The sequence below is a fragment of the Emys orbicularis genome, chromosome 8 (genome assembly GCF_028017835.1).
Source record: "Emys orbicularis isolate rEmyOrb1 chromosome 8, rEmyOrb1.hap1, whole genome shotgun sequence".
Lineage (NCBI taxonomy): Eukaryota > Metazoa > Chordata > Testudines > Emydidae > Emys > Emys orbicularis.
Window position 1 is genome coordinate 344,468 of NC_088690.1, and position 24,062 is coordinate 368,529.

The 24,062-nt window shown below is 55.8% G+C and overlaps 1 protein-coding gene across 1 annotated transcript; it reads left to right on the top strand.

The window, feature by feature from the left end:
* Positions 1-718: 718 nt before the first annotated feature.
* Positions 719-23,845, top strand: MPL (MPL proto-oncogene, thrombopoietin receptor). Its single transcript, XM_065409657.1, has 12 exons — positions 719-922; positions 4,207-4,342; positions 6,532-6,710; positions 7,893-8,047; positions 10,413-10,569; positions 10,984-11,113; positions 11,769-11,941; positions 12,508-12,650; positions 13,053-13,212; positions 19,649-19,787; positions 20,206-20,293; positions 21,633-23,845. The coding sequence occupies exons 1-12, from the start codon at positions 820-822 to the stop codon at positions 22,167-22,169; spliced, it is 2,100 nt and encodes a 699-aa protein (XP_065265729.1). The 5' UTR covers positions 719-819; the 3' UTR covers positions 22,170-23,845.
* Positions 23,846-24,062: the final 217 nt, after the last annotated feature.

Genomic DNA, 24,062 nt, shown 5'->3' on the forward strand with positions numbered 1-24,062 from the left:
TAGGCTTGGCCTTAGGCGCCTGGTGGGAGCTCAGTAAGTTTGGAGCAAGCAGTTGCCTGGGGCTGGTGGCGCCTGTCTGCATAGCTGAATATCGCCATCTTGCTGAGCCTGTACAGGTGGTGGATACAGGACGTGTTGGGAGGGGATTTCTGTCCAGGCTGAGGTGACGTGAGGTGTGAAATCTCCAAGGGACTAAACCATGCACCATTCCTCTATGAGCCAGAGCTTCCTTTCACCAGTGACATGCAGCAGCCTCGTCACCCTGTGTTGTCTTGAGTTGTTAATGAATGAATAGCTGAGAGGTGTGTGCAAGCATGCCCCTGACTGGTCTGGTGTGTGCAAAGAGCAGCTCACACAATGGGTGTGTAGGGGGCAGCTAGTCCCAGAGTGCACCCTAGAGGCAGGAGTCCCTCCCGGGTGCACCCCCTCCTTATCCACCATGCAGGGACTCGGTGTCTCACAGCAGGGTTGTTTTTCTTCCTATCCCAGCCTCCATTCTCTCCTGTAGCCGCAAGGGCAGGACGTGCTGCCTATCTGATAGGAACAGGCTCTATTGGTGCCATCATTGTCAGCGGCTGAGCGGCCACAGCATGGTGGTTTGGGGGCCGGGGAAGTTGGGTGGATGGGGGTGGAAGGGGCCCTTTACCCAGGCTTCCTGCGGAGCGAGGCTGACATGTCTCAGATAAAGGCTTTGTGTCTCAGCTCCAGCAGCAAGCCAGGCCCAGAAAGAGAACAGCCCTGCCCCTGGATGCCCAGCTCTGCAGGGCAGGTGGCTGGAGCCCTGCGCTCTGACTGGCACTGAATGCTCACTGTAGCAGAATGGGGGCCCAGCTGTGTCAAGAGCAGCCCCTTTTCTTGGTAGCTGGACTCCTGCTCAGCCTCCTCACTCCTGCTTTGAGCCCTGCTCCGGTGACATCTGAAGGTGGGTCCAAAGAGCCTCTGTCCTTCCTTAGTGCCCTTGGGGAAGTGCTGGGAGGGGGGCGGGGAGAGGGTGTGCTCAGTCCCTTTTGGGTCTCTGCAGTCGGTACATGGGCAATGGCCAGAGATGAGCCTGTGTGAGCCTAGGGAACAGTCGGTCTCTCATCCAGCCTGGCCCAACTTGCCAGCACATAAAGCTGGCTTGACTAGCTCCAGGTTCCTCTGGTTTGGGGCTGAGTGAAACGGGGCGTGGCCAAGGCCCTGCCACACCTGGCTGTGCCCTAGTTGTGAGTGGTTCCTTGGAGTCATGTGCAGCTGGGGGTAGGCAGATGGCTTCAACTTACAGCTGGGACCGGGTGGATACTGTCTACTTCAGGTAGGGGCCCCAGGCTACAAGCCACTTTCACAAACTCCCCGGGGTCTTGTGTTAAGCTCAGCTCCCCTGAGCCAAGACCCTGCAAATGCTCACAGTAGTGACTGTCCTATGTGTGCACACTGCACATGCCTTTGGCCAACTGGTGAGTGCTGGGGATAGGGGTGCACTGGGGCCCCAGGGTTGGGGGGCACCCCAAGGTTCCTGGGAAGAGAGAGCACCTTTCTTTGCTCTCGACCACCTCCCTGCCTTTGAGTGGAGCTGCATCAAGCGTTGTGTGTGGGGGGGAGAGAGCGTGCGCATGGACATGTTGTGGGGGTGAGGGGCGCTGTATGGGTATCCCTATCCTGGAAAGAAATCTGGTGTGTTCTTAACCTGTGTTAGCAGTGATGCCAGGCAAGTCAGCACTGCATGTGGGTGAGCAGCAAGGTGTCGGCCCTCGGGCTCCCTAGAGCCAAGGCTTCAGCATGCACTGCTTACCTGAGATAAAAGCCAAATTGCTGTTTCTTCAGCTATTTTCACCCAATTTAGCTAATCCAAGTCACAACCCCACTTTTGCAGTGTAGAGACACTGTGGGTGGGGGTGTGCATGGGTGTGCATTGCACATGCATGTGGGGCGGAGGCTGGGACTGGGGGGCCTCTCCACCTTCAAAAATGTCCCAGCTGACTCCATGCTAGGCTCTGTACTGTTCCTGCACTGTCCCCCTAGCTCCTGGCCCTGCCGGTCCCATGCCACCACCTGTCGCTCTGTGGGCTGAGGAGGGAGAACTGTCCTAGGCAGGAGATGCTGCAGGGGCAATGAAGGGCATTCTGGGACTGGGATAACCATTCCCAAGGAGCCCGCGGTTGTGGCAGGGGAGAGCTGGCTCTGGTACGTAGGCGGGCCGAGAAATTATTTAAATACAAAACAACAAGGAAACAAAATGCCCCAAAACTTCATTCACACTGAGGTAAGGGTGCCGGGGCTGTCCAGTGCCCTTCCAGAAGGTGGAGCTCAGCTGAACTCACACTGCTGAAAACCAAGAACTGGAACATTATGGTACATGCCACCCCAGCCATGCCACCTTAATGCTGGGGGCCTTGCAGCTCCTTCAGCCAGCTGGCTTCCTGGGACATTGTCTATGGCCAACTGGCTCCAGGGGGGGAGGGTGTCTCCGGCTGGATAGCGGGCTCCCCCGAGGGGGGGTGTCTCTGGCTGGCCAGTGGGCTCATAGGGGGATCTCTAGCTGGCTGGTGGGCTCCTGGGGGAAAAGGGGGTGTCTCCAGCTGGACAGTGGGCTCCTGGGGGGGGGGTGTCTCTGGCCAGCTCCCTGGGGCACCAAACTCTTGCTGAGCTGAGGGAACTCCTGATGCTTCCTGTGCAAGCCCAAGTCCCAGGCTCCTCCCACTCTGGCACCAGGGCACCCCTCACTGCGCTTCTCCGTAGGTGAGTCCTGGCACTGGCTCGCTGATCGGGACACAGATGCCCCAAGACTATGGCAGCAATTACCTGTGCAAACCTGGGGACAGCATGGGGCGAGGTCTGAGCAGCGGTGAGCCTGATGGCAGCAGGGATGAATGCCCCCAGCAGGCAGCTCCCTGAGCCCTGCATGGTGCAGCACTCTCTACCTCTTTCTCGCCTGCATTGTCTCCTCCCCCCCAGCCCCCTGCGTGATGCCCAGCCCTGGCCCTGCCCTGCTCCCGCTCCAGGGAGGAGTCCGGAAGCCCCAGGCCTTCCTGCTAGTCTGTTCCATCCAGGGGCTGCTGCTGCAGAGCTGCTGTGTCTGTCCTGAGAGCGCATGGACCTGCTTCTCCTTATCTCACTTCCTCACACTTTTCCGCAGTGAATGCTATCGCCCAGCATGAGACAGGGTGTGCTTCCCAACGAGCTGGCCTGAGACTGGCCTGAGCCACATGCCAACCACAGGGCTATTTTGGGATGTTTGTTTGTACCCAAATGACCCACCCCTCCCTACGCAATAGCCTGGGAGGAGGGATGGACTCAGATCCTGATGGCCCATGGCATGCAGTTTGTGAGGCTGATCAGAATTGGGAGCACAGCAAATGAGCCCACTGGACCCTTGTGAAAGTACTGCTTGGGCGAGCCTGGTGAGATGGACAGGTTCTTACCTGTTACACGGCTAAGCCTCCCAAAGAGCTTTTGCCAGCTGGCCAGCATGGGAGGCTGATGGCCATCTGTGGGGAAGGGAGTTTCTGTGGCTGAATCCCAGGCCTGACTCTCCCCTGCCCTGTCCCTTGTGTGCACCTCCCAGTCCACCCCTTGCCCCAGGGCAGCATTGGCAGCCCCTTTGCACAGGGGTAAATGGTGACAGAAGATGGCAGGCAGGGCCCCTATAGGCTCCCCATCTGTCTGGGTGGGGTGGGGGTGATGAACACCTACCTCTGGGGGCTGAGCTGGGGACGCACATATGAGCCCTGGGCTAGGGTGAGGGGGCTTTCCTAATACAACATCCAAAACCAATAGCATGTTTTTCTATCCTGTGCCCATCACCTTGGCACCTAAGCACTTGCGAAGACATTAAAGCCCTGACTCTGGAGCAGTAGGGCTGCCACATGCGGCTCTGGTGACACACAGCCGCAAATTCCCCTGCCTGGGGGAAATCGCAGCTGGCCCAGTGCTGTCATGTGGCTGCTCTGCCTCGCCTGTCCCCTCAGCATAACGGTGTGGCCAGGCTGCTCTGGCAGCTGGTTGATCTGCAGTTACTGGAATGGGCCCTGGGTGCTGCTGGCAGCTGGCACAGGACACAGCAACCTGGTTGCTCTAATTTGCCCTGAGACCAGGCCAGTGCACGGCAACTGCACAAATGGGGCACCGTGCTTCCAGACTCTCATTGCCTTCCGGGGACACTTTGACTGTACTATGGAGCAGCCTCTCCAGGCCTCTCCCCACTAAACAGCTCTCTCCTCCATGCAGATGTGGCTCTCCTGGGAGAGGTTTCTGAGACCATTCGCTGCTTCTCCCGATCTTTTGAAGACCTCACCTGTTTCTGGGATGAGGAGGAGGCAGAGCGTGGGAACCACACGTACCGCTTCTACTACACCTACAATGGGTGGGTCAGGACTCACAGGCCCTGGAATCCCAGCCCTGGCCTCTCCCTTCCCAAGGGCCAGGCTGGCTGCACTGTGCCCTAGGCAGACACCCGACTGCCAGCAGCCCCCATCCGCCTCAGCCCTACTTAACTCCTGGAGTGTTAAAGATGGTGCACTCCACTTGTCTCCCCGGCATGGCTCCGAGTGGAGCACTTCGCCCTCTGCACCAGTCTTGGCCTTTCACTGGTTTCCAGAGCCTGGGAATTGGCTCCCTGCTGCAGTATGTTCTTGGCAGCCATGTGGGGAAACGCTCCCACACTACCATCAGTACTTCTGTACCGCCCCCACCATAGTGCCTGGTGGTCTGGCTTTGCCCTCAGCCCCCACAGGCAGTGCAGGGCCATTGGCCCCTTGGTACAGCTGGGAACTGGGTCTCAGAGCCTGGCCCAAGGTCACACAGGGAGCAGGGACTCGAATGCTGGTTGCCCAAGCCCTAGGTTAGTGCCCTGGCCACTTGCCCATTGTCTCCCTGCTGCCTGGGCCCCCAGGGGCAGAGAACCTGTTTCTGAGGGGGACAGCCTCCCTTCCTGTGCTGCCCATCACAAGCCTGGCCCCCGCAGGGTGGGTGTTGGTGGGTGGCCTGAAGGCTCTGCCCTCTGCAGCGGGACAAACTGCTTGGGAGACCCCTGCTCCCCTCTGGGCCCTGCCCCTGGGCTGTGGCTGCTCCTCACCTTCTCCCTGCAATCAGAGGTGGCTCTGGGCACCCCGCTCCGCCTCATTCTGCAAGAACCCCAGGTTCCTGGTTGCAGTTGACTCCAGTTATGAGCTCCGGGTAGTAGTCAGCCCTGTGCTTGCATCGCTCAGTCTGCTGAGTTCTTTAGCAATGCTCAGAGCTAAACAGCAAGGATGGTGGCTTTCTACTTGCTGGTGAGAGAGGAGAGAGCGCACACACTCTCCCTACTTACTCTCACACACCATGGGTCTGCTCTTTCAAGTGCTAAGTGCAGAACTGTATATACAAAAATCACCCGCAGTGATCTCAATTGCAGTTATCATGATCAAGCATGCAAATTGATTATTTGAACATGCAACTGCCATAATTGTGTGTGCCTTTTTTGCACACAAAACTGTGCCAAAAATCGTGCATGTGTAATGGACTATTCTGCCTGTGTGTGTGAATGATCTCTCTCTGTCAGACCCCTCCATTCTAGCCAGTATTCACTACGCGGCTTATAGGATGCCAGCAGTCTAGGAGTTCAGAACTCCCCTCTGCGGGGTTCTGTTTTTCACTTCAATATCGGCCACCCAGGTGAAGGGACAAGGCCCTGAGCCCAGGGGTGAGGGGTCTGCAAGCTGCCTTCTCACAGGCTGTGGGGGCGCACTCAGGGCCAGGCCAGAGGCTCCAGGAGCCTCCAGTGCACTAGGTTAGGCTGCTAGGCCCGTCTCCATGGTGACGGCTACGGCGGTGCAAGGACCAAACCGTGCAGTCAATGGGCTCCGTTCACAGGGCTCTGTCCGAGAGACCCCGGGCATGGAGCAGCTTCTGGGCCTCTGAACAACCCAACCCCTCCCTGCCCTGGCCCCAGCCCCTTGCTATGGGAACTGACCCCACCCTGCCCCGGCCCCTCGCTATGGGGACCGACCTCTTCCCGGCCCAGCTCCTCGCTATGGGAACTGACCCCCTCCCTGCCCTGGCCCCTAGCTCTGGGGACTGGCCCCCACTGTGCCCCGCCCCAGCCCCTTGCTACGGGAACCGACCCCTCCCTGCCCCAGCCCCTCGCTATGGGAACCGACCCCTCCCTGCCCCAGCCCCTCGCTATGGGAACTGACCCCTCCCCACCCCAGCCCCTTGCTCTGGGGACCGGCCCCTGCTGTGGCCCGATCGGGCAGGCTCCACATCAGCTCCTCCCAGCCTGGCTCTGCAGGCAGCAGGTGAGTCCTGGGAAAGGGGGGAGTCGGGGGTGTGTGGAGAGCGAGCGATGGAGGGAGGGGGGAGAGGACTGAGTGGGGTGGGGCCTCGGGGGAAGACGCAGAGCAGGGGTGTTCGGTTTTCAGCAATTAGAAAGTTGGCAACCCTCCTGGGACCCAATTCCCCCGGCCTGGCCACGAGGCTGGGCTGTGCCCAAGGGTGAGGAAGGGGGACCTGGTGAGGCCCCTCCTGAGGCCTGTGTGGGCAGCGACCCCACGCCCTGACTGCCCTGCTCCCCAGGGAGAAGGCCAAGGAGTGTGTGCTGGCTGTGCAGAGACGGAGCGGCGGCGGCAGACGTTACGTATGTGTCTTCCCCAGCAGCCATGAGGTGCGGCTCTTCACACAGCTCTGCATCCGCGTGCTAGACATACCCAGCAACCAGACCAAGTACTCCCGGGAAGTCGCCGTGGAGACGGTCGGTGAGTGCTGGCCTCCGCTTTCTGCCTGTGACGAGCCCTGCCCGTGCCCCACCCCCTACATCATGGCCATTGGAGATGGAAAAGCCATGGCTAGGCTCAGGGCTGGCGCAGCCGATTCTCCAGTGCTTTGTCCTTCCCAGGGGCCGTGTGGTGAAGAGTTTACTGCTATGGGAAGCCCCAGGCCCTGCCCCCCACCACTGCCACCCTTTCTCTGACACTGGCAAGTCGTTGGGCCGATGGGGCATGGCGGTGTTTCCCAGCATCTGTCCTGTGCTGCCCCGGAAGGAGAGAGCTGCCATTACCTACTGACGCTCATACCACGCATGGAGAGCAGCAGTGACTCTCACCCCACTGCCGAGGTCTCGACACCCTGCTGCAGCCTGCCAGCATGCTGGCCCCCTCCCAGTCAGGCCAGGGCACGGCACAGAAACAGCCCTTGCTGCTCAGGTGGACGCCCTCTTCCTGCCCACATTGACAGGAAACCCATCCACATGGTTCCTGTCAGGCCTCTTCAGGGGTCATCACCTTTCTGCAGAGAGATGGAAACGCCCTGGCTGGCTCAGTCCCAGCTCTGAGGCTTGCTCCATGCAGCTCTTCTTCCAGCACTCGGTTTAGCATCATCTGCCAGCGCAGGACCATGCCGTCTGCCTCTCAACCGCCTCAGTAATGGAGAGGCAGCTTAGCCGCAAGCCCAAGTACCAACAGACCCTGCTCCAACCCCAGGGCACTGGCTGCTAACAGTACCCAGCTCTTTGTGCAGGTGACAGTGTCCTGGCACCAGGGCCGGCTCCAGGCACCAGCTTAACAAGCAGGTGCTTGGGGCGGCCAAGGGAGAGGGGCGGCACCTGCGGCAATTCGGGGGCGGCAGGTCCCTCACTCCCTCTAGGAGCGAAGGACCTGCCGCTGAACTGCCGCCGCCGATCGCGGCTTTTTTTTTTTTTTTGCTTGGGGCGGCAGAAATGCTGGAGCCAGCCCTGCCTGGCACAGCCAGGCCCCATGCCCAAACAAGGCCTGTCCCTGGCGTCACACAATTGTTATGACAGTAGTGCCTCGCGGCCACGCCCAGCCGCACAGGTGGGTACTTACAGGCTGCTGGTGCTGTGTGCTGCTAGCCTGGCCTTGGAGCTGTGGCAATGCCCATGAGCCTGCAGCAGAGGCCTTTAGCTTTGACTTTCCTTCCAGGGCTCATTGCTCCCCCTGTGAATATAATGGCCACCTGGACTGGGGCAGCTGGGGAGCTGCAGGTGAGCTGGGAACCCCCAGCTACTGAATACACCGAGCTCTTCATCTATGAGATCCTCTACTGCATTGTGGGCTCCATGGAACCACCCCGCCGGGTAATGCTGTGTTCCTCCTGCCATGGCCGGCTGTAACATACCCCACGGGCTGTGAATATTGCTGTGTTCCTCCCGCCGTGGCCAGCTGTAACCAGAGGTGGATTTACCATGAAACAAACAGTGCGGTGGCACGGGCCCCCCGATGACAGGGTTGCCACCAAAATGCAGGACAAATCTCATCTGACAACCTGCCCCTGAGTCCCGGCCGGCGGTGCAGCAGGGCTTAGGCTGTCTGCATTTTGTGGCTGGTGGCTCCACGCCACTCCTGGAAGCGGCCGGTGGCTGGCACATCTCTACATGCCCCTGGCGGGAGGGAGGTGGCTCCGTGCGCTGCCCCCGCCCCAGACAGTGCACGGAGACCCGCTGCCCTCCTCCCCGCAAGGGGCATGCAGAGACGTGCCAGCAGCAGGGCTAAGGTGGCTCCCTGCCCGTGTTGCCTCCTTCCCTCTGCGCCGCACCGCTACCAGAAGCGGCCAGCATGTCCCCGAGGCCCCTGGGGAGGGGGGTGTCTCTGTGCGTTGCCCCCACCCCAAGCGCCGACTCCACAGCTCCCATTGGCTGGTAACTGCAACCAATGGGAGGTGCGGGGGCAGCACCTGCGGGCAGCGGCACGCAGAGACCCCCTGGCCTCCCCCCCGCCTAGGAGCCGCTGCCAGAGGGGTGTGCTGGTTGCTTTGGGAGCTGTGCAGCCCAAGGTAAGCGCCGCACCCCTGACCCCTGCCACACCCCAACCCCCTGCCCCAGCCCAGAGCCCGCACCCAGCACCCAAACTTCCTCCCAGAGCCTGACCCCCGCATCCCCTCCTGCACCCCAACTCCCTGCCCCAATCAAGGTACCTCACTTTATTTTCATTTACTTCCTATTACTTATAGGAGGAGCAGGAAGAAAAAAAGAATTAAAAACCGGGGGAGGGGAAGGGGGAGATAAGAGAGGATGTTCTTTTTCTTGGCTGGGTCCCGAGGGAGGGGCCCCCTGAAAATGAAGCTGTGCACAGGGCCCCACTAACTCTAAATCCGCCTGGCTGTAACATACCCCATGGGCTGCAGGTTGTGTTTCTCTCCTGTGGCCAGCTGTAACACCCCACAGGCTCTGGGTAACACTGGGTTCTTCCTCCCCATGGGCTGTAGGTAATGCTGTGTTTCCCCTCCCTTGTCCGGCTGTAACAGGCCCCATGGGCTGTAGGTAATGTTGTGTTTCCCCTCCCTTGTCCGGCTGTAACAGGCCCCATGGGCTGTAGGTAATGCTGTGTTTCCCCTCCCTTGTCCGGCTGTAACAGGCCCCATGGGCTGTGGGTAATGCTGTGTTTCCCCTCCCTTGTCCAGCTGTAACAGGCCCCATGGGCTGTGGGTAATGCTGTGTTTCCCCTCCCTTGTCCGGCTGTAACAGGCCCCATGGGCTGTAGGTAATGCTGTGTTTCCCCTCCCTTGTCCGGCTGTAACAGGCCCCATGGGCTGTAGGTAATGCTGTGTTCCCCTCCCTTGTCCGGCTGTAACAGGCCCCATGGGCTGTAGGTAATGCTGTGTTTCCCCTCCCTTGTCCGGCTGTAACAGGCCCCATGGGCTGTGGGTAATGCTGTGTTTCCCCTCCCTTGTCCGACTGTAACAGGCCCCATGGGCTGTAGGTAATGCTGTGTTTCCCCTCCCTTGTCCGGCTGTAACAGGCCCCATGGGCTGTAGGTAATGCTGTGTTTCCCCTCCCTTGTCCGGCTGTAACAGGCCCCATGGGCTGTAGGTAATGCTGTGTTTCCCCTCCCTTGTCCGGCTGTAACAGGCCCCATGGGCTGTGGGTAATGCTGTGTTTCCCCTCCCTTGTCCGGCTGTAACAGGCCCCATGGGCTGTAGGTAATGCTGTGTTTCCCCTCCCTTGTCCGGCTGTAACAGGCCCCATGGGCTGTAGGTAATGCTGTGTTTCCCCTCCCTTGTCCGACTGTAACAGGCCCCATGGGCTGTAGGTAATGCTGTGTTTCCCCTCCCTTGTCCGGCTGTAACAGGCCCCATGGGCTGTAGGTAATGCTGTGTTTCCCCTCCCTTGTCCGGCTGTAACAGGCCCCATGGGCTGTGGGTAACTCTCTGGTGACCCTTCATGCCATTCTCCCTGCAATTCCCTATCCCAGCCTGGCAGCTGCAGTCACCTCATTTCCTGCCTTAGATGGGCATGTGCCATGTAATGGGGGCATTGGAAATTCAGCCAGACTCCTGCAGGGGAGGATGTGACTCTCTTTCACCTCTCTGGTGCTGCCCCAGGCCCTTGGGGCTCAGGGGCTGAGAGCTTTGGGGGCGTCTTGTTAGAGGCAAGGCCAGTGTATGTGGTGGTTGAAGCAGCTCCCACGTTCTCCTCCTCACCCAGTCTGGTCCCTCTCCTACAGAAGCAGGTTCATAGCACCAGGGCATGTGTCCTCCACACCCTGCAGCCCGGGGCCAAGTACCACATCCGGATCCGCACCAAGCCAGATGGCTTGTCCCTGGATGGATTCTGGGGCCCCTGGTCTCAGGCAGTGGCTGCTGAAACACCCCGCTCCTCAGGTGAGTGACTCCTGGACAGAAGGGGTTTGGCTGGGAGATCCACACACAGGATCTCCCCAGTCCTGCCTGGTAACACACAGCCCATGCAGGAGCCAGGGTGGGGGCTGAGAGCGTCACTCCAACTCTGCTCACCGATCGAGGGCTCCTTGAACTGCCACAATCGCCCATCTCTGAAGGCTTCTGAGGAGCATCAAGGGAGGAGACTGACGGCCAAAGAGAGAGAGGACAGGGTTTGGTGGAACCTGCGGGAGATGGCACCTGGGGGGTTGGGCACAAAGGGGCCCACTGCCTAGAGCCCAGCTCTGTAGGGCCCTGCCTGCAGGATCTCAGACATCCAATAAACTGTAAGCTGGGCTCCTTGTTCCTGTAGCCTTGCACGGTCTGCTTGGCGCTCACTTGCTCTCTCCTGCCCAGGAGAGATCGGGCTGCGCTGTTTCACCTCTGACCTGCAGTGGGTGCGGTGTGAGTGGACCTGGGATTCTGCAGATTCCAACAGCTCCCACAGCCTCTTCTATCGGTCCCAAGGGAGCAGTGATGCCTCCAGGTAACAGGCCCCAGCCAGTGCCCAGGACACGCCACTCCTGTGCGAGGTGGGGAAGTGCTGCAGCTGTTCTGGGATTGACTTTCAGATACACAGATGCAGCGCCCTGTCCCAGGAGCAGAGCTTGCCATGTCGGACAGTACCGAAAATCCCATGCAGCCAGGGCCTTCCCTTCCCCCTCCTCCCCCCCCCCCCCCCCCGACTGGTGCCTGTGCTCTGCAGGTCCCAGAGGTTCCCAGACTGAGGGGATTCTCTGTCCTGCCCATGCTCTGCTTCGCTCAGGAGCAGAGACGAAGGAGGCTGTGCCACGGGATGGGCCACATGCCATTCTTTCTGTGATGGTCACCAAAGGCAGCCCCTGGGGAGCGAGGACAGACTCTCAGGAAGCAGGGTGGGCTCAAGCCAGGGGGAGAGAGCCCAGGAGGCCAGAGGTGCTTGTGGGCAAGGGGTTGGGGCAGTGCCCAGCTGCTGGTGACATTCGGGCCCTCACGGACAGGGCGGGTTTGTTACCCTGTGGCGGGGAGGGTGACTCGGGCGAGGGTTGTGAGAGGAGCCAGGCTGCATAGAGACAGGTCAGTGAAGGGGTGGCCATGGCTGCTGGAGGGATTGGGAAGCAGAGGTCTCAGCTGGACTCACGTGCGCCCTGCTTCCTCCCCAGAGGCCAGGCTTGGCAGCGCTGTCAAGAGCACAGCACAAGGCCCCAGAACACCCACGCCTGCATGTTCCAGCCCAGGAATGACAGCGACATCTTCATCTTGGTGAATATCTCTCGGGGGCACCCTGAACCAGTCCTCAGCTACTTTGGGGAGCCGTTCCGCATGCACCAGGCCGGTGAGAACCCGCTGACGCCCCGTCCTGTCTCCTTTCTAGGTCTCCTCCCCATAGCTGCACAAGCCTGTGTCCTGTGAGGCAGGGCCGGCTCCAGCTTTTTTGCTGCCCCAAGCGGCGAAGGGGGGGGGGGGGGAGCCGTGATCGGCAGCACTTCGGAGGCAGCTCTACCGCGCCGCTTCATTCTTCCGCGGCAATTCGGCGGCGGGTCCTTCCCTCTGAGAGGGACTGAGGGCCCCGCCGCTGAATTGCCGCCGAAGACCCGGACGTGCCGCCCCTTTCCATTGGCTGCCCCAAGCACCTGCTTCGTTCACTGGTGCCTGGAGCTGGCCCTGCTGTGAGGGTTTTGACTGCGCGGGGTGCGGCCCAGGGAGCCCCGACTGCACTGCCAGGAGAGCTCACTGCATGGCGTGGCTGCGCCCGCCCTGGCACTGCAGCAGGAGGGAGCTCTCTCCTGTCCTGTCTGGGCAGAGACGGGGTCAGTGCGGGTGGAACTCGGGGGCTGGGCTGCGTGAGGGACTCTCCATTTGCCCAGCTGTGCCAACATGCGCTCCTTGCTCCAACTGCAGTGCTCACCAGCCCCCCCAGGATCTTGCAGGCCAACATCAGCGGTGGGCAGCTGAGGCTGCAGTGGGCCCCACCAGAGGAGGAATTGGCAGAGTACATGGTGTATCAGATCCGCTACTCGGTGGAGAACAGCCTGGACTGGAAGGTAATTGGGGACTGCCCCCCACCGCAGGAGAGGTTGCCAGGGGGACTGGCACCCCCCTCACCTCCACAGAGGTTTCCCCGGGGATGGGCACCCCCCACAGGGGAGGTCTCCCTGGGTACTAGCACACCCCTTACCCTGCAGGGAAGGTCTGCCTGGGGATTGGCACACACACACACAGCCCGGCAACCTCCTCCAGCAGGGGAGGGCTCCGTGGGAACTGGCGCACCCCTCCCCTGGAGGTGCTCCAATACCATGGAGAGGGGTCCAAGAAAAAAAGGTGCCAAACCCAATAGAACTTGGCCCGCCCTTTGTCTGTCCCACCCCAATCCACATGTGGAGCCCAGCGAAGTATCTCTTGCCTCACCCCATGCCCTCAGGGTGTAACCCACTTTCCCTGGGCAGGTCCTGCAGATCCAGCATGTGGCCAACAGTGAGACCCTGGACCTGCGTGCTGGCCCCCGCTACCTCCTCCAGGTGCGAGCCAAGCCCAATGGGCAGCAGCTCCAGGGGTTCTGGAGTGCCTGGTCAGAGACCATCGTGGTGGAGGCCCCATCTGGAGCAGGTATGGGCCAGTGCTCCTGATGGGGACGGGCCTGAGCGAGGAGGGGGGCCTGCAGCTGGCTGAGGCGAGGGGCACTAGGGGCTGGGGCAATGCGGGGGGAGGGGGGCGCTGTCACAGATTCACAGGGGCTCTGCTAGACCCCAGCCTTTAACAGTCTCCACCGAGTCTCCATTAGTGTGGGTCACACTGTTCCACAAAGGTGGACCACGCAACCCCAATGACTCTGGGACTGGGCCTTTGGCCGCCAGCATCCCGTGTCTCCCCATGAGCTCTGCCCAGCGAGTCAGACTGAGGAAGACTTTTCATCCCTTTGGGGATCAGTGAATGTCAGCCAGCATTTGCAGTGATGCCAAGTAACCTGTCTCAGATCCCAGCTGGAATGCAGTGTCAGGGATTTCTTAGATTAGCATAGGGAGCAAAGATTAAGACTGAGTTCAGACTTGTCCAGCTGTTTTCAAACTTTTTGAGCTGAGCCCTCCTTTGAGTTACAATTCTGGGGTGCGCCCCCCCAACCCAGACAAAAATAGACACAATCCTTGCCTCTCTCCACATCAGATTTTTAGGGTGGGGGAAGGCGCGTGCAGTCTTTGGGGGTGGAGGCTGCCGGGAGCGGAAATTGGTGCAGCCATGGCGGATGTTGACACTGACCCACAGGCTGGGTGCCCCACTGAGGCGAGCCAGAGGGTGGAGGTGGCGCTCTCTTCCCTGGCGTCGTCGCTCCCCCTCTACCCCCCAAACATTCCTCTGCACCCTCCTGGGGAGGTATGTCCCACAGTTCGAAAACCTCTGGACTGGCCAGTGCAGGGGTTCCCCCAGCCAAGCTGCTGTAGAATCCATCTTCTCCCTCTCTCTCTCTGAGTCCCAAAGGAGAGCTGCTCTGTGTATGTGAACCCTGTTCTTATCCCAGGCCCCTGACCCCTCCAGTCTATTGTCTTTGTGCTGCAAACATACCGAGTGCACCTGTTCAGCATGCCAGGCTTTCCCATTGAGTGTTAATGCTCGGTCATTGGAGTTCCCACTGTCTTTTCCGATTGCTCCATTGGTACAGAATCATATAAATGTAGGTCTGGAAGGGACCTCAAGAGGTCATCAAGTCTAGCCTCTGCATTAAGGCTGGACCAAGTAAACCTGGACCATCCCTGACAACTATTTGTCCAGCCAGTTCTTAAAACCTCCAATGATGGGGATTCCACAAACTTCCTTGCAAGCCTATTCCCCAGTTTAACGACCCCTAGAGTTAGAAAGATTTTCCTAATATCTAACCTAAATCTCCCTTTAAACCCATTACTTCTTGTCCTACCTTCAGTGGCCATGGAGAGCAACTGATCCCATGCTCTTTTTAACAGCCCTTAACTGTTATCTGGTCCTCCCACAGTCTGCTTTTCTCAAGACTAAACGTGCCCAGTTTTTTTTAACCTTTCCTCCTACGTCAGGTTTTTAAAACCTTTTATAATTTTTGTTGCTCTATGCTGGACTTTCTCCAGTTTATCCATATCTTTCCGAAGGTGCAGTGCCCAGAATTGGATACAAGACTCCATCTGAGGCCTCATCAGTGCCAAGTAGAGTACAACAATTCCCTCCTGTGTCATTTATATGACACTCCTCTTCATACTCCCCAGAACATTAGCCTTTTTCGCTACTGCACTACAAGCCCCAGATCCTTTTCAGCAGCACTGCCACCTAGCCAGTTAGCCCCCATTTTGAAGTTGTGCATTTGATTTTATCTTCATAAGTGTAGTACTTGAGAGAGATAAGGTATGTGAGACAATATCTTTTATTGGATCATCTTCTGTTGGTGGAAGGGACACGTTTTCAAGCTTCATGGAGGCCTTCCTCAAGTCTGGAGAAGGTAACCAGAGTGTCCAAGTAAAATACGAGGTGGGACAGATTGTTAAGTATAAAGGGCTCAAACATGCTGTTAAGAGACCACTGAAAATGAAATGGGCAATTTAGGGTTAGCAAGCAGTAGGGCATGCTATAAATTGCTGTTATGAGCCATACAACCAGTGTCTCTGTTAAGTCCATGGTTTTTAGTGTCCAGCAGAGTTATGAATTTAAGTTCCCAAGATTGTCTTTTGAAGGTGTTCTGCAGGTTTCCTCTGCAGGCAAGCACTGAGAGGACAGCTGTGGAGCGATCGCTTTGTTCACTTCCGGGTGGGATAAGAGTATTTTTGTCTTTTATCATTTTTGAGAGCATAGTGATTGTCAGGTTTCACCCCCATAGTTGTTGGGCATTTGATGCACTGGATGGTGTACACCCCATGGATCTTGAAAGGTGTGTTATGAGGGGTATTGATCATTGTCATGGAGATATGTCTGCAGGTTTGGCATCTGTTCTGGTAGGGACTAGTGCTACTTTGAGTTGGTGTGTCCTGGGCAATGAGGAGCTTGCTTCTGATGAGGAGCTTGGCAAAGATGGGGCTGAAGGCCAGAAGAGGGTTCCCATCAAGTATGGGTTGTAATTGTTTCATGATACATCATGGGTCCAATGTGGCGTGGCAGGTGACAACTGAGGGTGTGCAGTAAGTGTGTTTTTCTGTATTGAAACAGGTTCTCCTGGGGTATTTGGGTGGCCCATTGCAATCTACTTTTCTGATATATTGTCCTTGCTTAGTGAAGGTGGTTTTAAGTGTGTTTAGGTGTGTATCCTTGACTTGCTCTTTGGAGTAAATTCTGTGTGCACTTGCCTTTACTGAATTTCATCTTGTTGATTTCAGACCAATTCTGGTTGTTTTGAATTCTAATCCTGTCATTCAAAGTGCTAGCAATCCCTCCCAGCTTGGTATCATCTGCACATTTTGTAAGCGTACTTTCCACTCCATTATCTAAGTAATTAATGTAACTATTGAATAGTACTAGACCCAGGACAGGCCTCTTTCTAACGATAAGGGTAGTTAAGTTCTAGAGTAGGGAGGATGTGGAATCCCCATCACTGGAGGTTTTTAAGAACAGGTTAGACAAACACCTGCCAAGGATGGTCCATCAGGACGGCTTGAGCAGGCACAGGGTGGAGCAGGAGCTGAGGCAGGAACAAGTACAGTCTGGAGCAGGAGTAGTCTAGCAGGCAGCATACCCAGCAAGGTAGTGACGTTGAGCAGACTGAAGTGGCTGCTTTCACTAAAGGTAAAAAATCCATTACAATCTACATATCACACAGACTATGCTGAGAGACTGTGTCACACACTCTCAAAGAAACTGTGAAACCACCTGATCAGCATCCTATACAGCAAACAGGGAAAGATTAAGAATGAGCTCTCAAAACTGGATACTCTCATAAGAAACCAACCTTCCACACAAACTTCCTCATGGATAGACTTTACAAAAACTAGACAAGCCATTTACAAGACAAACTTTGCCTCTCTACAAAGGAAAAAGGACACTAAACTATCTAAACTGCTACATGCCACAAGGAGCCACAACAGTAGTTCCCTTAACCCACCCAGCAATATTGTTAATCTTTCCAGCTATACTCTTAGCCCAGCAGAAGAGTCTGTCCTATCTCGGGGCCTCTCCTTTTGTCCCTCCAGACCCACGAACATGATACAGTTCTGCGGTGACCTAGAATCCTACTTTCGACGTCTCCGACTCAAAGAATATTTCCAACATACCTCTGAACAGCATACTAACCCACAGAATCCCCCCTACCAGCACTACAAAAAAAAGGATTCTGCGTGGACTCCTCCGGACGGTCGAAACAACAGACTGGATTTCTACATAGATTGCTTCCGTCAACGTGCAAAGGCTGAAATTGTGGAAAAGCAACATCACTTGCCCCATAACCTCAGCCATGCTGAACACAACGCCATCTACAGCCTCAGAAACAACCCTGACATCATTATCAAAAAGGCTGACAAAGGAGGTGCTGTCGTCATCATGAATAAATTGGAATATGACCAAGAGGCTGCTAGACAGCTCTCTAACACCACATTCTACAGGCCATTATCCTCTGATCCCACTGAGGATTACCTAAAGAAACTACACCATCTGCTAAAAAAACTCCCTGACAAAGCACAGGAACAAATCTGTACAGACACATGCCTAGAACCCCGACCAGGGACATTCTATTTGCTACCCAAGATCCATAAACCTGGAAATCCTGGACGCCCCATCATCTCAGGCATTGGCACCCTAACATCAGGCTTGTCTGGTTATGTGGACTCTCTCCTCAGACCCTACGCTACCAGCACTCCTAGCTATCTTCGAGACACCACTGACTTCCTGAGGAAACTACAATCCATCGGTGATCTTCCAGAAAACACCATCCTGGCCACTATGGACGTAGAAGCCCTCTACACCAATATTCCACACAAAGATGGACTACAAGCTATCAGGAACAGTATCCCCGATAATGTCACAGCTAACCTGGTGGCTGAACTCTGTGACTTTGTCCTCACCCACAACTATTTCACATTTGGGGACAATATATACCTTCAAGTCAGCGGCACTGCTATGGGTACCCGCATGGCCCCACAGTATGCCAACATTTTTATGGCTGACTTAGAACAACGCTTCCTTAGGTCTCGTCCCCTAACGCCCCTACTCTACTTGCGCTACATTGATGACATCTTCATCATCTGGACCCATGGAAAAGAAGCCCTTGAGGAATTCCACCATGATTTCAATAATTTCCATCCCACCATCAACCTCAGCCTAGATCAATCCACACAAGCGGTCCATTTCCTGGACACTACTGTGCTAATAAGCGATGGTCACATAAATACCACCCTATACCGGAAACCTACTGACCGCTACACTTACCTACATGCCTCCAGCTTCCATCCAGGACACACCACATGATCCATTGTCTACAGCCAAGCTCTAAGATATAACCGCATTTGCTCCAATCCCTCAGATAGAGACAAGCACCTACAAGATCTCTATCAAGCATTCTTAAAACTACAATACCCACCTGCTGAAGTGAAAAAACAGATTGACAGAGCCAGACGAGTACCCAGAAGTCACCTCCTACAAGACAGGCCCAACAAAGAAAATAACAGAACACCACTAGCTGTCACCTTCAGCCCCCAACTAAAACCTCTCCAGCGCATCATCAGAGATCTACAACCTATCCTGAAAGATGATCCTTTACTCTCACAGAACTTGGGAGACAGACCTGTCCTCGCTTACAGACAACCCCCCAACCTAAAGCAAATACTCACCAGCAACCACACATCACTGAACAAAAACACTGACCCAGGAACCTATCCTTGTAACAAAGCCCGATGCCAACTCTGTCCACATATCTATTCAAGTGACATCATCATAGGGCCTAATCACATCAGCCATACCATCAGGGGCTCGTTCACCTGCACATCTACCAATGTGATATATGCCATCATGTGCCAGCAATGCCCCTCTGCCATGTACATTGGCCAAACCGGACAGTCTCTACGCAAAAGAATTAATGGACACAAATCTGACATCAGGAATCATAATACTCAAAAACCAGTGGGAGAACACTTTAACCTGTCTGGCCATTCTATGACAGACCTGCGGGTGGCTATCTTAAAACAGAAAAACTTCAGAAACAGACTCCAACGAGAGACTGCTGAGCTGGAATTGATATGCAAACTAGACACAATCAACTCAGGATTAAATAAAGATTGGGAATGGCTGAGCCATTACAAACATTGAATCTATCTCCCCTTGTAAGTATTTTCACACTTGCTTCTTATCAAACTGTCTGTACTGAGCTATCTTGATTATCACTTCAAAAGTTTTTTTTCTCTTACTTAATTGGCCTCTCAGAGTTGGTAAGACAACTCCCACCTGTTCATGCTCTCTGTATGTGTGTATATATATCTCCTCAATATATGTTTCACTCTATATGCATCCGAAGAAGTGGGTTGTAGCCCACGAAAGCTTATGCTCTAATAAATTTGTTAGTCTCTAAGGTGCCATAAGTACTCCTGCTTTCACTAGTTACCTGTCTTGGTGTCACCCGGTAGACCCTTGCTTGTGGATTGACTGGACCCTTAGGACTCACAGGTAATTATCTCGAATGTCATATCAAGCTCAGAGCCATCAGGCTCAGAACACTCATTACATGATCAAGGTTTAATTGGCTCTCTCAGCACAGGGGGCAGGATTACATGACCTCTTGAGGTCCCTTCCAGACCCACATTTCTATTTCAGCAACTTCTCCCTAATGTCACAGACGTGGGATCCAGGCAGGCAGCACCCCTCCTGGTGCCTCAGGTCACGTCGGCTGGTGGATGCCTCTGTGTTGATATGTGTTGATCCCAGCCAGTTCTTGAGGACACATTTGTACCATCCCAGACAGCTACATGACCCAAACACCTCATATCTTCCTCTGCACCAGGGGAAGCGCTTTAATCCCTTTGGACCCAGCAGGTCACAAGACAAAGTCTGATGGGTCACCTGAGATACACAGTGCTCATAACAACACTACAGACAATTCCCATTTTCATCACAGGCAGCAAGGACACCGGGGAGCCTGATGCATTCACTGCTTCCTTCTCTGTCCCCGGCTGGATAATATTGAGCCTCACCATCACACTGCTCTTCTTCGTGGGACTCCTGGGGCTGAGGTGCTCTTTTCCCTCTGCGTACAGGTACTGACCCCCCTTCCTGCTGGGGTACAGGTAACTGACACCCTCCCATTCCTGTAACTGACCTCTGCTCCCAAGGTACAGGTAACGGATCCCTCCCTCATCAAGGGTAAAGGTAACTGACGTCTCCTGCTCTCCTGTTCTCTCCCTGTCCCCTAGAGTGCTCCCTGCTGTGCCCTAATTTGTCTTTTCCCCAGAGGGACTGTGCTAGGATGCTGTGACCGGCCTGGTTAGTGTGTTTCTGGGACTAGCCAGGGGCAGGATGGTGTCTCCCCCATAGACCTGTGTGGTGCTGGGGGAGGGAGGGAAAGTATCTCTCCCCCATAGGGCCACGTGGAGCTGGGGGGGCAGTCTTCCTTTATTGGCGTGTGTAGAGCTGGGGAGAGATTGATTTCATGCTCCCATTTTTCCTCACCCCCAGCAGCGTGAAGCGAAAGCTCTGGCCTCCCGCCCCAGATCTGCACCGCGTCCTGGGCACTTTCCTCACCGACAGCAGCAAGCAGCAGCAGGTGAGGTGCAGAGGCCTCGGGCCATGTTCCCAGGGCAGGAGCCGAGGTGGCTGTCCTGCCCCAGTAGGGTCACCAACTTTTGTAATGTTTAAAAACCAGACACTGAACCGGAGTGCCAGAACCTCCCCAGCCCTGCCTCTTCCCCCCCACCCCCAAGACCCCTCCCTCGCCCTGCCTCTTCCCCCCCCAAGACCCCACTCCTGATTTGTTCCTCTTCCCTCCCACCCCCGCATGGCTCGCTGCTCTTCCCCTCTGCCCGGGAGGGACTCGCCTGCGGAGCTGTGGCTGGGAGCTGCAGCCACGGAGGTAGGAGGCAGCCCTGGCTGAGTAGGGGCTGATGCAGGTGATGATCCGGTGCCTCCCCTGCCCACAGTAACCAGACTTTAGGTGTCTGGTCGGTAGATTTGACCAGCCACTGTCAAGTCCCTTTTCGACCAGACTTTCTGGTCAAAAACTGGGCACCTGGCCACCCTATGCCTCAGATGAATGCCAGCTGGTCGAGACTGTGTGTTCCCCCACCTCCCTGCTCCAGAGCCAACAAAGCAAAACCTTTCACTGGAGCTATTTGTCACGTCTCTGCCTGTGGAGCCATTTCCCAAGTAATCACAAGCCTGAGTCTCAGTGGAATTAAGCACTGCAGCTCCCTGTGGCTGCAGCTGGGTGCTCAGCACTCCTGTGGGTCAGCCATGTGGGGATGGCTTCTGGGCTGTAAAACCACCCCAAAGGAGACCCAACCATTTTCAGACACACAGGGCTGTACAGCCCTCTCCATGAGCCCCCCAGCAAGTTAGGAATGTCCCCTCCCCAAGGGGTAATGCCCCCATTCTGAGCCCTGGGATACAGCTGAAGCATTTAGGCATGTGAGGAGCTGCCACTGGGCCAGGCCTGACTCTTACCCTTACCTGTCCTGGGCCTCAGGCTGCTGGGGTGACTTCAGGTCAGGCAGGGTCATCACCTTTGGCTCCTCTCTTCTGCAGCAACTTTTCACTGTGGATCTCAAAGCCTTTTACAAAGGGAGTCGAGGTCACTTCCCCCATATCACGTAGCGGGAGACTGAGGCAGGTGGGGATGAGGCACATTCCTTTGGCAGGTTCTTTGAAACAGCTTGCAGGTTGATATGTGAGGATTGGTCCCAGGAGATGTATTAATGGACCAAGGGCAGGCAAGATTGGCAGAGGTTAGTGACTGGGGAAATGTATCACATGGAGATCTCTGTGTATATTACGCACGCAGGACAGAGGGTGGGATACAGGTGTGGTCTGGGGGGGGCTGCATTACTCTCCCTCCCCGTCCTGCCCCAGCCTACACTCAGCTGTGCTATTTCACCTTCCTCCTTAAGGCAAACACTTCATTCTACAACAAGCCCTTGGAAGATGTGATCCTACCCTGCCTCCTGGAAGTCCTTTCTGAGAGGAAGGGGGCTGAGACTCCCGCAGAGCCCACCCTGCTGAAGACAGCATGCCCAGGGTCTGGCATCCCAGAGGGTCCCGAGGATGAAGAGGCTAGCAATCTCTCCTCTCCTCATCAGGACTACATGGTACTGCATCCCAGCAGCCCCACAGGCAGCCGCTACGAGAACGAATACTTGGACAGCAGAGGGGAGGGGGATGACATCTACCTTAGGGGTCTCGCTGTGCTCCTGCTCCATGTCCCAGATGCTCACTCAGAGCTCCGGCAGGACAGGGCTGAGATCCAGTACAACCCACAGGTGCCTAGCAGCCTCCAGGCTGAACACATACCTCTAGGGGGGCCTGTGGACTCTGAGGAAGAGGACTGGGATTGCCCATGCTCCGGGAAGCAGTCCATGTCCACTACAGACATTTCTAACCAGTCCTACCTGCTGATGAGCAGCTGGGAGCAGCAGCCCTTCCTCTGAATGCAGGATCTGCTACATGCCCTAGGCTGCCCAGCGAGGATGGGAGTGAGGCAGAGGGCTTGGCATGTCATTAGAACCTCACTGCTGGGATGTCCGTGCCTGCCTGGATTCTCAGCTGGGCAGGAGGCACTCCCATGGGCTAATACTGTAGAGTTATGTGCATTTCTTCTGCGGCCTCCACTGTCAGCTGCTGCTGGTGACAGGATCCTGCACTAGATGGGCCAGGCTCGGGGGTGTTTGTGCAGTCAGTGGGTGGGCGATACCGATCTCCCTGGCATGGGATCAGTGTCTGAGGCAGATCCCCAAACGAGCTGCACTCTGGCACTACCAGAGAAGTCCTGCAGGCTGGGGTAGGGGACACTACAATTGTCCTGGAGGTCAGAAATCTGCAACCCTTCCCCAGGGACCCCAGCCATTGTCCCCTGTGATCCCCAGCTGCTTTCCTTGGGGAGGGGTTGCAGAATTCTGATGTCTAGGACAGTGGGGTGAGCCCTCCCGGGTTCTGTGTGGGAGCTGGGGGCTTTGAAAAGGGGATGGGAGGGGCTGAGCACAGCTGTAGTCCTGCCGCATGATAGATGACCCGACCAGAGACAAGAAAAGAAGTCCGCTTCCCCTCCCCCTGGCTCCCCAGTCCGGCTGCCTCCTGCACTTCCCTTCAGCACTTCGTAAAGCTGTCTACATGGTTCCAGTCAGCCAAGCTGGGAAACGCTGAGGCTCCCCAGAGCATTATGACATGACTCCTCTGCCTCAGTCACAGCCATTTGAGATGGGAACGAGGTCCTTTGTGCTCCCTTTTTTTCCTCCCACTCTCCACACTGCCTGTGTGTGCCCAGTTCCGTCCATCTCCACCTCCAGAGCATATCCTTACAGTTGTCTCCCTCCTGGCATGGTCTCTGAAGCTCCTGGGTGCAGGGTCGTGGTCTGTGCTTTGCTCTGTAGAATGTGGTGCACACCCTGTGGCATTACTGATGAGTAATAAAGAATCATTTACTGAAATGTGATGCCTGTTGCTGCCAATTGGACCAGGGTGGTTTACTAACGTGGCACACTCTGCAGCAGGCCCTGGAGAAAACCTAGGCTCTTGAGAAATCCCTATCACAAAGCAGAGCTCTCTACTACTGGACCCCTCAGTGGTGGAGTCCCATCCCATCACTCCCTACACTGGCCTCCTATGGAATATCAAATCAAGTTAAAGGTCTCGGTCCTGAGCCACAAGGTGCTCAGAGTATCTAAATTATCACCTAAAGCTCTGGGGTGAAGACTGGTGGAGAACTCCACTCCTCTGGCACAATGCAACTCCCTGCAATAAAGATAAAGCAGATCTGTGTGGGAGACGGAGCTTTCTCAGTCTGAGACTGTGGAATTCATAGATTTTAAGGCAGAATGGACCATTGTAATCATCTAGTCTGAGCTGTATAGCCCAGGCCAGAGAACATCCCCACAATAACTCCTAGAGCACATCTTTTAGAAAAACATCCAATTTTGATTTTAAAATTGTCTGTGGAGAATCCACCATGACCCTTGATCCATTGTTCCAATTATTAATTCCTTTCAATGTTAAAAATTTACACTCTATTTCCAGTCTGAATTTATCTAGCTTGAATGTATTCCCACAAAATCTCTCCAACTGAAAGGCCTTGCTTTCTTTAAAAAATAAAGTATGTGTATATGTATTTTAAAAATCCTAAACCATTCCCCTGCGTATACTTCTCCCATGAAGGATCGGAGGAGAGAACACACACAGGACAGACGCAGGGCCGGCTCCAGGCACCAGCTTACCAAGCAGGTGCTTGGGGCGGCCACTTCGGAGAGAGGTGGCACGTCCAGCTGTTCGGCAGCAATTCGGCGGACGGTCCCTCACTCCTGCTCGGAGAGAAGGACCTCCCGCTGAAT